The following is a 16322-nucleotide window of genomic DNA, read 5'->3' as shown; positions in this document are numbered from 1 at the left end:
GGTGAACTTTTTAAATTTACTTTCTCAGGACGCTGCGTGTACCGAGAAAAATCTAATATTGTGGTGGTATGTAGATTATTATGATCCATGCAGGAAGCAACAGGACGAATGTTTTTAGGAACATTTCTTTTAATAATCACATTCACACACTAAACAAGCACAAACACAAAGACAAGACATTCACGCGCTCGGATTCACAGTTCAGCATCACATCTCATTCTAATTACAATCGCAATGCACTATGGGATGACATATGGGATGGCCTAATCAGGTATCGCCATCTAGTATACAAAAGAGAAGATAAGAGTAATGCAACTGCTACAATATTACAAAGGTACTGAAACAAAAACAATGACTTTTCTATGCTGAAATACACATGGGAAGTATTGTAATAGTTGAAAAATTTTACTTTTTGAAATATTTCAACACTTGGAGAAATGAGGCATTCTTCAAAGAGTTTGCAAAACGCACATTTGTAATTATGTCATACTATCCCTGCCAATCATGTACACTTTCAGTTAATAATTGATCAGTTTGTTCGTCTGAAAATATTGGCTTCTCTAATTGTTAAAACTCTCAATATGGAATATATTTATTTAAAATGTCCCTAGGGATTTCATAAGAATGAGAAATATGAATTCAATGGAATAAGTTTTCTGCAAATTACTGTTCATGCATATTAGAAAAAGTATATGTAACGATAGATGTGATTAATCCGATGATTATACATTATCACCATGAAATTTATTGATGATTATGGGTTAGATAATCACCGGTAATTATACATAATCACCTGTTTATTATATACACTGCGAAATAAAAGCGGAAATTGAAATCCTTTTTCTACGTCCAATGACAGCAATTTTTATTTTAATTTTAACACTGAATAAATCACGTAACTAAATGGCTGAATTTTTTAAAAACTGAAATCGTTTGGATTTCATCATAAACAATAAAAATTTTGTTACCTTGTGGATGAAAGGAAATTTAAATTTGCGTTATAGTTTAAGAAATTATATGGCAAAGGAACTGGTATCATTGAAAAGGTAATTTTTTATTTTTAAAATATATAAAAACCAATTTAGTTCGATAATAGTTTTTTAGGATGCAAAAAAATATAACTATTAAATAGTTTTTACTATTATTAGTTACAATACTATTGATAATAAATATTAATAGTTATTATAATTATTATAACTATTAATGGTCTTCAAAAAGAATTCTATAATTTTTGAGGGGTAGCTATAAAATAATAAATACTTAATTATTTTATATTTCTTGTTTTGAAGTGTAAGTATCCCTTATTTCATCTTAATGTGACCAAAGATATGCAAACACACATTTATCTGTTGCCTATTTTAAGGAAGGTATTACAAAAACTTTTGAATTGACAAGTCTATTAGGCACTCTGACTACTAAAACATAAACAGCTTGCGACTTTTTTAATGAATAAAAATAAATGTTATTCGTTCGTTTGCAGTTGGAGAAAAATATAACATGGAATCACAGAATAGGTATTTGGAAATTTATTGTGAATTAAAAATCGTTTTCTTTGAGCTAAATTTTAGACTATCCATCTTTATTTTTGTAATGCAGAAAATGAGCTTTGTTATTTCATTTTACTCATATTAAATATTATCATTTTTAATTTATTCGATATTTTGATACTCAAGAAATTGTGCTTTTCCCATTTCGTATTGTTAATTTCATTTGTGTATGTAATTGCCTACCTTAAAATGTATCTGCGTCCTGTATGTAATATTTTTTTTTCATAAGATTTTTCTGCATTTACATCTAATCGGATAAGAGGACATGATTCCTGGAAACAGAGATGTTATGATATAAAATGAAGGATCAGTTACATTTTTCAAAACTCTTTTTTTGACTGCTCGAAATAAATATTTATGTACATAAGTAAAAGTACGCAATAAAGATCAATGTCTTATTTATAAATCGTATAAACATTTGTAGCAAAGCATGCAACAACAAAACCATTAACTGAGGTTTTCAATTCATTAATTATCAAATGCTCTTAAAGAAATTTTAGTAAACAAATAAAAAATAGTATAAGCAATTATAAAATTATTAATACTTATATATGAGCCGTTTATTTTGAAAAGTAGGGCAAGTCCATTTTTGAAAAAAATGGACTTGCCCTACTTCACTACTAATGGCAGTTATAGATAAAACTAATGGCAGTTACTATATACTACTAATGGCTATATACTACTATACTACTAATGGCAGTTATAGATAAAATTTGTTATGATCTTTTTATGAGTAAAAAATTTATAGAAAAAAATATTTAGATTCTAGTATTTTGGAGATGGAAGTTTTAGCTCTTAACATTATTGAAAATCTGTTTATTTTGAAAGTGGTGCAAGTCCATCTTAGGTTGAAATTATATTTGACCGAATGTATTACAGCAAAATTTAGCTCCGGTTGCTCTATAGTGAAGGAAATGTGGTCGTTTCTCATCATGTCTGAAATCTAGGGTGTTTCTATTTATCTATTTTTTGATATGGAAAATCGGTGGTTGTACAGTATTTTATAAATAATAAAAAGTATATCTTAATTTTGTGTTTCGATAATAATGTTTACTTAAATCACCGATTATTCAGTCCAGTGACAACGAAATAAATATCATTGATCTCAGGACATTCATTTCTACCGTACGATTGTGATTTTGGAGTGGAACTATCCAGTAATTATTCAATCCAGAAACCAGTTTCTTGCATATTCCCCAGGATTACTATAAAGTAATACAAATTTATCGAAAACATGATGAATTTTTAGTACATGAAATTAAACATGGAAATTTATTCTCAACCCAACTTCTGGAAAAAGCGGTTTTAAAAAGAAAGAAAAATACCGATGGAGAAACGGTGAATTTATTAACTACATGCTGGATCAGATTTACAAGGGATGCACCATACAAAATGTTCAACAAAACTTCGATAGAACGAGATGCTGAATTTAAAATTATCGATTTGTCAACACAACGAGGAAGGTAAATAATTCCAAGTAATTTCAGAAATATAAAATTATCTTTTATGTAAGAAAAAAAGGATATTTATTACATCTGAAAAATACAAGGATATGATGGATTTATTACCATATATACCTCCCGTTCATCATGAATTTTTTAAAATGTTAAATCTTGAATAAAATTCAAATTGATTATACCTATGCATAAACTGAAATATATAATTTCATTAAAATTCTTAATAAAACTGAATTGTTTGTTATATTTTTTGCTAGAATATTCTTGGTTTCGTTTCCTTTATTATCAAATGAATAAATGTTTATGAAAATTTGAATATTATTTTGTTTTTATTCTTAAAAAAAAGGCTGATGCAACTGAAATATTATTTCCCAATTAAATGAATGATTGCAATAATTCTTTAATTTTGAAAGTGAGGCAAGTTCATTTAGTTATAATGGAACTCTTATTTTTTTAGCCAGCACTGTAAACACTATTGGATTATAAACGTACATTATCTGGTACCACAAAATACAAAAATTGTATCTATTAATTCTTACCAATATTTTTAAATTCATTGAAATGCGAACCTTTAAATATCTCGCAATAACAAAAGATGGACTTGCTCCATTTTCAAAATAAACGGCTCATATATTTTCGTCATATATAAAAATAGCATTAATTATTAGACTGAAATACTCAAAAAGAATTTTTTATTATCTTTTTAAAAATTAATTGCTATTTAATAAAGGAACTATAGATATTAGGCAATAACCAACATTGCAAAATTACTCTCTTGATTGGCAATCCATTCAGAAATACATTTATTAATTGCAAAAAAACTTTTTTAAATGCTTCATAAGTGCAAATACAACGCCTATATTTGCTAATATTTATCCAAACATTAATTACAAGGACAAATTCCTGAGAACTCTGTTATGTAACTTCTTTATATAAAAAGCAAAAGTTTTTCTGTATGAGACGTATTTTCCTCTTTTATTCAAAGTGACTGGGATTTATTTTAAAGCTGAGAAAATTCTTTGACGTCGTAAAGTATTGTTTCTAAGATGCATGCAGACATGGTTCATTTTTATATTTCTCTGTTCTATTTGCTGTGCGGAACCTCTTCTTCTGTAGTAAGTAAAATTTGTGCTAACATTTGAATGTTAAAATTATACATTAAACTGACGAAAAGGTTAAAACTTTATCTTGCATATTTCTAGACCTTTTATATAGTTTTCTCTCGATAGAAAATTTTTTACACAAACGTTTTTTAATCTTAATATTTTTTTTTTCTGTTTTGCAATCAATATTCAAAGAGATATTTAACAAATTTTAATTTTTTTTATAATATCATGATTTTATTTGTTTAGAATAGATATTTCAGTAGAAAATATTCGATAAATCTTTTTATTTAGGTCTATGTCGATTTTAATTGCATCTTTAGAGAATTTAATTTTGTAAAATCAATTTAATTGGTCAATATGTTAAAAATACTTCCCAAAAATATTTACACTTATAGAAAAAACAGGTGAAAATCTATATTAATTTAACCCTTTAAAGGGCCATATTCTTTCTAGTCATATTATGTTAAAATATTTTAAGCTAGAAATTAGAATAAGAAAGGGATTCATTTAGCTTATTAGATAAACTTAATTTGATTAATTATTTAATTTGGTTAATTAATAATTAAGTAACAAATCAAGGCACATCATTTTGTCTGAGATAAAGAACTGAAGCTTCTAAGTTTCTGGCTTACTAAAAAATTTGTCAGAACTTATGCCAACCTACATAATTTCATACAAAGATTGATAAATTTGGTGGGAAGCATACTTCCCATGGTCCTAAAAGGGATTAAAATAATTTTTACTGTTCAGCTGCGTAGTACACATTTGGAATTTTGTATATTTTTATTCAAAAATTTGAACTAAATCACTTTCATTTTTAGAAAAAAGCAACAAAAAAAATGGAATTACATTAGAAAATTCCTAAATTAAAAATTTCAAATATAATTTTTTGAATTACAATTAATTTTTATACTGTTCTCTTTTTATTTGAAATATTATTCCGGATGCAAATCGTATTTTCTGACCAAGATAAAAAAAATAATATCTCTTTTCTTTTATTTAACTTTTCGCTTCATGTTTGTTTCAGGCTTCCAATTTATTTATTTTTTAAATTGTCACCTTGAACTATAGTTTGGAAATTCTCCACAGTTGTTGGTTCTTAATGATAATACAATAACAAAGTATTTTTAGAATTTCATTATCAGTTCGTCAATAAATTTTAACTAAATTTTCTTTATATATAAATAGAACCATTTGATAATAAATTTGAAAGAAAGTCATACAAGATTCATTTACTTATAACGCTATAGTATTTAAAATAATAACTAAGTAGTTCGATAAAAAAAATGTAATATTATACAATACTCCAACACTTCATGAAAAATTAAAATACATTAAAAATGTGATTAAAGTTACATTTCTGTGAGGACTTGTTTCATCATTTCATGCCTTTACAATTATTATTTGACGTACAAATTTTTGATTAAAAAAATTTGAGTGCTATTTTTATTCCTTTATTGAATTTTCAAACTTGTAGGAACAGTAGAAAAAGATAATAATTTTCATGATCTAGTGTTGCCAGTTATTCAAAAAGAAATTGAGATACAATTTTAAGTGTTCAAAACAATTAAAATATAATAAATTTTTTAAAAATCAAACTTCAATTTGATTCGTCGTGAAAGTAAGTTTCCCATAAACCGTAAAAAATACAAAACAATCTTTTGAAATAGATGAAGCAGTTTTTCAGTTGCCTCTCAACATAAGAATCGATGTAAAGTGTCATACCATGAAGCATATCTCTTTATTTCAGTATCAAAAATATCAGTCACTTGAGAGAGTAATCAATGGTTGACAGGCCCTCTGCACGTCATCAACACAAAGGAAATGCCGACCGAAAAGGGACCATTTCAAATTACAAAAAAGATGGTAGATATTTACATTGTGCTGCTTTACGACTGCATCCACTCTCAAACGACGCTACAGCACAGCAAATACTGTAGTTCCTGCAAGGAGAAGTGTTTTTCCATCTCCCGATCTAGCTCCTTGTGACTATCATCTATTATAACACCTGAAAATGCTTCCTGGTCAGACAGTATTTCCGCAAAAACAACGATGCCAAACGAATGCCACTCCCTGTTACTACTCTCAGGCGGCAGATTACTTCGATTCCAGCACAAAAAAATTGTTCTCATGTTACGACACGTTCTCAAATTCCGGTTGATTTCATGTTGAGATGTAGCTGAAAGAATTTAATACCGGTTTCAATAAATATTTCTTTTTAATTATGTTTTGCGTCTCTTCGAGGATTCCACAAATATTTGCTTTCTGGACGGAATGAATATAGTCCTTTATATCAAAATATAACCCAGACCCGAAAAGCTCGGAAACGAATATACAGGGAGCTCAGTTACTGGGCTAATAATCTTAAAGGCTTGTTAGTGAGCCTCAAGAAAAACAAAACCTGTAAAAGTACAGGGTGTGGAAACTATGTTGAGAGAGTGATAATGGTAAGTCAACCAGCTGACTCTCCGACCCGCCACGAAGGCACACGGATTTAAACCATAAGGCTGAATGACTGGACCGCAGCAACAGCAACACTGGCGGGAACTGTGGTTGAGACCTAAGGGCCATCACCGGCCACGGTACAACCCTCCCCGAAGGAAGTATGTCCCGTCATCGATGGGAGGAGCCAGATCCCCCACCTATTTGTGTACCCTCCAGGGTGGCGAGATCCAACCACCATGCTGAAAGCATCTCATCCTCATTTCGAGGTGCCCCCCCTGGGGTCGAGTGATAATGGTTAAAAAACGCATGCAGTCTAGAAACGATTGTGAATACAGATTAAGCACACATATGGGCGATGAATAATCTTCTCCTCAATGCAAAATGTAATCTCAACAGAGGTCTAGTGTCAACAGCAATCTTCAGCAATTATATCTTGAGGCTATGCTTGCTTGAAACGTACCCTGTTTTTCTGCAACTACAACTCTCACAAATGTTGCAAAAGTATACAGGCTGCATTCGGCAAGGCATGCAGCTCCTGCATGACAGCATTCTTGCACAGTTTTCCCACCAGATGTGTCATCACCTCGATTTGCATTTCTAAGGAAAGGAACATGAATCGTGGAAATTATTGCTTGCGCTCAAAGAAGACCGATTTCAAATCCATGTGACTTTTTCCTATGGGATCATTTGTTTATGTAATGTCCAAGGACACGGTGCGAGACATCCATTCGTGGATTGTTGTCACTGCGGTAGACATCAAAAGGATATTTCATATCTTTGAGTGCGTCCAGAAATTATTTTTAAACCTTTCTAAACCGTAGTCGCCAGTTCCAATAATTCTTGTAGTAATTCATCAAATAAATCTTTTTTCTCGTTATTATTTTATTTTTGAAATTCCAGCATAAAACTTGTGCCTTTTTCGTTAATTTCACCCTCTCAACTCTTTGATGTTGTGGTTGGCTCCCGTTAACCCGGTGAGTATAATGGACAGTGTGGTCTTGGTTATCCCTTAATTACGATGATACGGGCCACCTCCTATGGGAAGGATTGCACCATAGCTGGTGATGATCCTTAGAATTCAACCTAAAATCTCGCAATTGCTTTCGTGAAGTCCAAATCAAAGTCCAAATTAGATCCAACTTGTTATTTCAAAACACTGATTTTCTTTAGAAGTTCGGATTCAAATTCATCAAATGCCTTTTCTCATTTATAGCGTGTCCATTTCCCACCTGTTGTTCCCGGGGATGTGGCACCGCCTCCACCTCCTTCATGTGATGGTAAGTAATGTGCCTTTGGTTAAAAATAATTTAAAAAACTGTACAGAATTATTGCATTTTGCAAATTTATTTCTGAAGCTGGAAAATATTTATTGGAAATAGTTTCATTTAATAAAGAAAGATAAACTTTAAAATGCATTATTTTAAAGTATTTTTCTCAGGAATCCAGTTGTGCAAAACATATTAAAATGCCCTTTCAAAGAAATTTGCACAATTTGCATTTATTTGAAACATTGCGGTCTAATATATTATGATAACCTTATATTTCCCCACATTTTACAGATAAAAAAAATAAGTTATTAATCAGCTTTTGCCAGTTGTAATACGAAAGTGAAATATTTGCTTTATTTTGAAAAGTCTTTCAAAATTTTTAGTTTTTCGGAGTTAGCATATATATCTCGAAAAACATGCCTCTACTAATCGGATTATATATCAAATTAAATATCTCTCACGGGCCCTAGGGGAAAGCCCGGTTGAGATTAATGCGTAGAGATGGCTCATATTAAGATAATCACACACTAATTTAACATAAACAAATTTAATGAACTGGACGAACGGCTGGGCCGCTTTTACATCGAGGGACGCCAGTACAGTACCGAACACAGTTCTTAGAGCGGGAAATCAGATAGCTTCTTATTGGCTGTTGAGAGACGACGCGAGCGCCGTTAGGATGACACTCCGTACCGGGAACGCCGCTAGGGATGACGCTCCGTACCGCTAACGCCGCCAGGGGGACGCTCCGTACACTACAATCGGCCGTCCTGATGATCTTGACGTCCTCGTCAATCTGAGAAAGAATCTGGAAAAAACTCAAAAAAGAAAATTTTAGATTTTTGCAAACATTTTAGATTTTGTAAAGTAGATGGTTTATGCAGTTGTAGACCAAGGCTTCATATAATCTACTGCTGTAGAGGTATGGTTGGGGCCTTCGTGGATTCCCACTTTCTCCACTAGGTACCTCTCGTGTGGCTTCTTCGCTGTGATGCGATAGGGACCGTGGAGCTTCGGGCGAAGCTTCAAACCACTGCCGAATTGGGTCCTCTGTATGGCCACTAAGTCACCTGGATTATATTGAGTAGCTTTCTTCCTGCGCTTGTTGTAAGCTCTTTTATTCTCTTCTTGAAGGCGCAAGATATTCTGCCGCGCTTCTTCGCGAATGTCCTCGCGGTTGTCGATGACCATTTGCTCATATTCTTCCTGTAGGATATCGAGAATTTTCTGGTCATTTTTATGCCTCATTTGCACACCGATCATGAGTTCGAAAGGGGTAAATTTTGTACTCCGTGGAGCAGTAGAGTTAAATACACGTTGTGCTGCTTGAACATGAGTGTACCATTTCGTGGGATCATTGATGGACAGTTTGGCAAGCAGGGGGATAAGAGTTCCATGAACCCTTTCCACTTGTCCATTTCCTCGTGGTATTCCTGTGGTGATTTGAATGTGATTAATATTTTGATTCGCGCAATAGTTTGTAAATTCCTTGGAGGTAAATGCGGAACCTTTATCCGTGATGATGCGCATAGGATTTCCGAACACTGCTTCCTGCAATTGCAGTTTCGTAATTGCATCATTTGCAGTTACACCTTTAACAGGATATAACCAAACAAACTTTGAGAATGCATCTATTATAGTAAGAATATGATTATAATTTTTATTGGTTGACACTAAGGGTCCAATAAAGTCAACATGGTAAGTACTTAGAGGAAAGTTTTCCTTCGGAATTGGATGTAAGAACCCTTCAGGTTTACCACGCTTCCGGTTGACTAGGATGCATTCGACACAGTTCTGTATTACCGATTCAATACTTTTTTGCATATTCGGGAAAAAATAGTCACGTTCGATAATGTTTTTAGTTTTCTTCACGGCGAAGTTCTTGAATGCGCGTTCTTAATTATTTCGTGTTTCATTAGTTCAGGTATTACGAGCAAACGACGGTTGTCCTGACATTTATACAGAATGTTATTTTGTACCACGAAATCAATTTGACTGTTATCTTTACATAATTCTTTCAATTTTTTTATATATTCATCTGACATCTGTGCCACTTGCACTCGCGCTGTTAAATCATCACAAAGTGCAGTCATGACTGTTGGGTATCTACTAAGTGAATCAACGTGACGCATTTGACTACCTGAGCGATGTACTATCTCATAATCGAAATCTTTTTTATTTTCATTTATGGGAGAAGTTGAATTATTATCATTTTTATTGGGAAAAGTATTTTTAAGATCTAAATAACTATTAGATGGTAAAATGCATTCAAAAGAAATATTAGTATCAACAGCTGCTAAAACTCTTTTCGTTACTGACTTTTTATTAACATGACTAATATCTATCGCCACTAACGGAAGACTGACAATTGAACTGTTCGCTAATTTAATTTTCGTGCTACGGCCTACATAATTTAATTTCTTTACATAATTAGGATTAATAATCATTAATACGCTTCCGCTATCAACCAAAGCTTTAATAGGAACGTCGTTTACAATAATATCTGCGTATTCCAACTCAGCGATTATTAATTCTTGTGGAATTTCATTTGATTTTAACATGGAGTTTACAGGATTTGAGTTATGGGATCTTCCCTGATTGTTATGTTGTCTAGCATCAACATTTTGGGGACAGAATTTTATTAAATGCGATGTAGAATTACATTTAAAACAAGTTTTCCTATCAATATTTCCACCGTGTACATGATCATTATTTTGGCGGGAATTATTGACGCGCGGCCTTGAGCTGTAGTCATGTGTATATCTACTCTCTTCCCAAAACAAACTTTTATTTCTTGCGCGAAAGTAAATGTCTATTTCTTTTGCTAACATCAGCGGTTTTAACCAGTCGGAGCCATGTTTGATCAAAATGTGCTCGGATGTGTCCTTGTCAAGAGTGCTGGTTAATTTATCGGTTACAATTAGTTCACAAAGGGTCGCGAAATCTTTCACTTTTCTTAGTTCCAAATAATATTCTAAATTTGCTTTTAATCTTGAGACGAATTGCACGTGATTTTCCCCTTTAAATCTTTTGGCGGCTTGAAAGTTATCCCAACATTCTTTAGCAGATGGTTGGAATTCTCTTAACACTATTCTTTTGATTTCGTCATAATCTTTTATTTCGCTTTCGTTCGCGTATAACAAAACATGTCGGCATTTCTCGCCTAACAAATTTAGAAGGACTTCGGCTTTGTATTCAGTTTTAACCTGTTTTGTTTCGAAAGCACGTTCCAAAATATTGAAAAACAAATTGAAATTTTCTGATTTAGTTGGTATTGGCATTGTTAATGTGCGGATGCTTTTAATTATTTGTTCGATGGACTCCGCATGATTTTCTTGAGGAGGTCCGTTAGGACTACTTATTCCGGTCGCTTGAACGTTTCTCATACTTTCTTCATGAGCTAAAGTTAGTTTTAATTTTTCTAATTCAAACTGTCTTTCCTTTTCACGCGCTTTTTCTGCCTCTTCACGCGCTCTTTTTGCCTCTTCACGCGCTCGTTCGGCCTCTATTTTTCCGCGTTCCTCTGCTTCTATTTTTTCGCGTTCCTCTACAGTTGAAATGATAATGTCTTTAACAAATTCCAAATCATCTTTAGCCGCTTGGCTATTTTCTATAATTTGTTTAAGCTTCACAATATTTGTTTTTTCCGGAACTACCTCACCTATTGCTTCAGCGACAATAATTAAATCTTTCTTTTTTGTATTTTTAAACATTTTGAATATGCCTTTATTTTTCCTAATAACAAATGCTAATATAATAACGATAATAATAATAATGCTAATATTTCTTCAAAACAGAAATTTCTAAAATAAACACATTCAAGCAGTTTCTTTTTCTTGAAAAAGTCATTCACAAATATATAAATCTTAAAATAAATGCCTGCAAGATTCTTTAATCAAAATGATATAGAAAATTCTCCTACCTGTTCTTCTTCAATTATATCCGTTGAGATAATATGCAGGAACTTCACAATTTGTCACCCACTGCCGAAGCGAAGATTTGCTTGAAAAATTTGTCGACCACTGCCGAACCGAAGATTTTCTTGAAAATTTTTGTCGGCCACTGCCGATCCGAAGACTTTTCTTGAAATATTTTGTCGGCCACTGCCGATCCGAAGATAATTCGACGAAAACTAATGGTGAAATTCCCAGCTTCTTACAGAATCGAAGATTATTTTTCTATTTCCGAGGTCATTGCACCCCGGACCGAGCCCCCACATGTAGAGGTATGTTAACTCTGGCTCGAAAAACATGCCTCTACTAATCGGATTATATATCAAATTAAATATCTCTCACGGGCCCTAGGGGAAAGCCCGGTTGAGATTAATGCGTAGAGATGGCTCATATTAAGATAATCACACACTAATTTAACATAAACAAATTTAATGAACTGGACGAACGGCTGGGCCGCTTTTACATCGAGGGACGCCAGTACAGTACCGAACACAGTTCTTAGAGCGGGAAATCAGATAGCTTCTTATTGGCTGTTGAGAGACGACGCGAGCGCCGTTAGGATGACACTCCGTACCGGGAACGCCGCTAGGGATGACGCTCCGTACCGCTAACGCCGCCAGGGGGACGCTCCGTACACTACATATATATATACTAATAATATAGGATATAATCGACAATAAATTATATATATATAATTTATTGTCGATTATATCCTATATTATTTATTGTTGAATAAAAGCAGTCAAATGTAAAGAAATTGCCATTTGAACGTTTCAGATTTCTTTACTGAACGTTTTTACCGCTGCAGTTCATTCGATTTATATAAGTAATGGAGTTACAAATTAATATTAGAAATTTAGAAATTCTCAGTAAAGGGCTTGCCGTATCACCGAAAATGAAGGCGAAATATGCGAAAATAGGTTTAACAAATCACCAGATGGTAATTGCTATGACTCGTCAGTTTAAATTTCTGACTCTATCTTTCAAAATGTAATCCCATTTTTAAAAAATCTATTTTAAAGAGTAAAAAAAAAAGTTTTATTTTAGTATAAATTTTTTTCTTTATTTTTAAGGATTTTTTATATTTAATTTTGTATACAATCCATAGCAACGTTTTAAAACTTGTGATGAAATTAAAACTCATCAGTCAAAACATTCAATCCCATACTTTTGCCAATTATAAGATTTTTAAAAAATGCATTCTTTAAATATTAAACCCTAAATAGCATTTTCCATCTCGCTGTTAATTCAAACTATAGACATTAAAAATGTGTTTTTTTTAGGTTTCTTTAAAATAAATAACACCATACAAAATGTTTCTGAAATCTATAACTGTATTTTTAATAAAAACAAACAAATTTATTACACCAAAGAGTTTAAATATGTCGTATCTTTGTTAAAAACTTCAGACTGTATCAAATGATTTTTAACAATTTAATTTCTAGTATAATTCTATTTGTATGTTATTAATAAATTTTTTTAAAAAATTGGACAAAATTCAACTAAATGTAGTGAATTGCCACTTGATTATGTGTTTACAGCAAGAAGGAAATGAAGCGTTCAATTTGAAATATGAATCGATCTCTAAAAGCAAGGAGTCAAATTCTGGATCAATTTTCTATTAAAGGAAAATTTATTTTTTAAAAAAAAATTTAACTTGTTGTTTGAAAAAATTTAATAGCGATAATCTTTTAGATAAATATTTATTATAAGTAATACAGATTATACTCGTATATTGTGTAAAATGAAAAACACCGAATGACAGTTTTTCTCGCATACAGCGCAAATTCAGTAATTTGCTTTTACGTACAAAGTATAGCAAAGTTTCAATGAAATATTTGTGAGTCTTTATTGAGATTTTATTTTAATTCATTAGCTAGAAAATAATAAATAAGTGCGCAAAAAGTAGATGAGTCGAAAGATTTAAACAAAATTTGCAAATGACTGTTCCAACACTTCTACATAGTATATTAAAAATGCTAAAATATCCCAAGCTCGAAAGCCAAGGGAATCATTCAATTAAACAAAGAATTGCCTCAGTTCTAAATTAATCAGATTTCATTGAGATAATTTATTCTTTTTAAAAAGTTTAATGGAAAATTAAATAAATTATTAATTAAATAGAAGAAATCAGATTTTATATGCCATAATGATTGCTATATTGAAACCTTTTCCAACAGAAGTTATTATCCGAAGAACGTACTGTAACAGAAAACCAGCGGGAGTGGTCTCTTCAAAACATTCTCGCATATTCTCTAATAAACTTGTCGTGCCAGAGAACGCCTTACATGGCATTGGCATACAATAGTTACGAAATATTTTTTGGCTTAAATTTAGCATTTTTACTGAATCTATCGTGCCATTTTTGGTGAATTATTTGGCGATTAATTCCTACCATGCATTAATAGCATCCAAAAATTGAATTTGGGTTTTAGGTACATTTTTAACAACCAATCGAAACAAGAATATGATACAAAACTGCAATTGTAGTCACAAAATCCCATACCAAATTTGATATATTTAAATCACTGCGTTTTCCAACTATCGTGTTTACACTTTTCTGGATGTACAGACAGACAGACAGTCAACCTCTGTTTTATTTGGCTCAAAATTTCACAGGTGTCTAAACTAAAGATTTTATATCTGTATCTAATGTAATTTATCTATCTAACTCTCTTCGTTTTATAATAATCACGTAAATTTATATTAGCTAGAGAGACGGACATCCTTTAAACAGATTTCACTCGAATTTTGATAGAAATCCACAAGTTTGGTGTAAAGACCGTATACCAAATTTCAACCGTTTAGCTCAAAGCATTTTTGAGTTATCTTTGTCACAGAATGGACATTTTTTTAAAAATGTGTTTTTCGAGACATACGTGGAGATTCGTCAAAATCTTGAGTTCGAATTTTTTTACGATTACTGTTCTTTAACTTTATAAGGTATAAGAAAAATTTAAAAATTAATTCACAAAACTTTCATCATATCATGTTTTGGGTTTTTTTTACCTTTATATATATATATATATATATATATATATATATATATATATATATATATATATATATATATATATATATATATATTCTTATTTGCACAACCGTCGAAAGCAGAAATATATTTTCAGTCACAAAAATCGTTCAAATGAAGCGAACGTTCATGTTATTATTTTATTTAAAGCAATATATATATATATAAAGTCTCCATAAAAAGATTTTTATGAAGTCTCATCTTCCTTATCAATTATCTATACTTATAATAAAGCTCAATGTGTGTGTGTGTGTGTGTGTGTGTGTGTGTTGGCGCTCTACAGGCCAGACCGTGTGACCTACAGCTACCAAATTTGGTACATGTATACCTTGGAGGTCGGGAATGTGCACCTGGGGTTCCTTTTTTCGAATTTTTAATTAGAATTTTACTTATTAATTAAAAACTAACTTTCCCGCCAAAAAAATCTTTCATTTTCCCCACCGCCAACTTTTCCGCCAAAAAAATCTTCCATTTTCTCCATCGCCAAATGACTAAGGCTTCCGTTTTATTTTCTCCCAACAGTAATCAGGCTAGGGTTAATATTTTTCGGCGGATTATTTCAAACGATTCTGTTTATTTTCTTAATGTTTGATGCATTTAAAATTAAACATTGTTAATTAATCCATGTTTCAGATTCATTCTGAAGTACTTTTGAATTAAAATAACACAGAATAAAAGAAATTAAAAATGTAAAATCTGCATAGCGTTACCCCAACTGGCGTAGAAAAATTCACGCATTTGTGTTAACTTAACTGGCGAAGAAAATTCACGCATGCGCACTGTGTTCTGATTGTTGCCATGACAACCGTTATGAACGGACGATTTAAATTATTTTTAGGTTAGTTGCATGCTTTTGTAAGTAAATTGTATTTATGTTAGTTATATATTTTTTGTATATGCTTATAGCTTTAAGTACATCGTTTTTTAAGTAGTTCTTTTAAACCTGTTTTCAATGATTTAAATTATTTTTAGGTTAGTTGCATGCTTTTTTTAATTAAATTGTATTTATGTTAGTTATATATATTTTTTGTATATGCTTATAGTTTTATGTACATCGTTTTTTAAGTAGTTTTTTTAAACCTGTTTTAGACTGATTATTTTAAACGATTCATTTTATTTTCTTAGTGTTTGATGCATTTAAAATGGAACATTGTTAATGAATCGATCTGTTCATGATGAATCTGAGAACATTTTGTTGAAAAATTCTTGAGATATTACATAAATTAAGAAAGATATTCTTTAGTGCCCATAAAGTTTAAACGCTCAGTGACTCTATTATCAGTAATAATATTATTAAAAAAAATGCTTTGTTTCAGTAAAAAAATATTATTATATTAATTGCAGATTAATCATTTACACTTTAATTTAAAGCATACATTCTACGAGGGGTTACAGAAAATGAGAGAGATACATATCACGTTATGACTAAAGGCCTTTATAATATTATGAGTGAATTGTATGATTATCAAAATTTGAAGTTTTAAAATATTTTGCTGAAGAATCTATTAAAGTTGG

At 31.4% G+C, this 16322-nt stretch overlaps 1 protein-coding gene across 1 annotated transcript in view; it reads left to right on the top strand.

The window, feature by feature from the left end:
• The first annotated feature begins 3998 nt into the window (after window positions 1-3998).
• LOC129956429 (venom peptide isomerase heavy chain-like) overlaps window positions 3999-16322 on the top strand; it is a 37788-nt gene continuing 25464 nt past the window's right edge. The window contains exons 1-2 of the mRNA XM_056068310.1: window positions 3999-4119; window positions 7769-7832. Coding sequence (XP_055924285.1) covers window positions 4051-4119; window positions 7769-7832 — 133 coding nt within the window. The 5' untranslated portion in view covers window positions 3999-4050. The remainder of the gene's footprint in view (window positions 4120-7768; window positions 7833-16322) is intronic.

This window comes from Argiope bruennichi, chromosome 11, assembly GCF_947563725.1.
Source record: "Argiope bruennichi chromosome 11, qqArgBrue1.1, whole genome shotgun sequence".
Classification (NCBI taxonomy): Eukaryota; Metazoa; Arthropoda; class Arachnida; order Araneae; family Araneidae; genus Argiope; species Argiope bruennichi.
The sequence above is the reverse complement of the archived record's forward strand: the minus strand, read 5'-3'. Positions and strand labels throughout refer to the sequence as shown.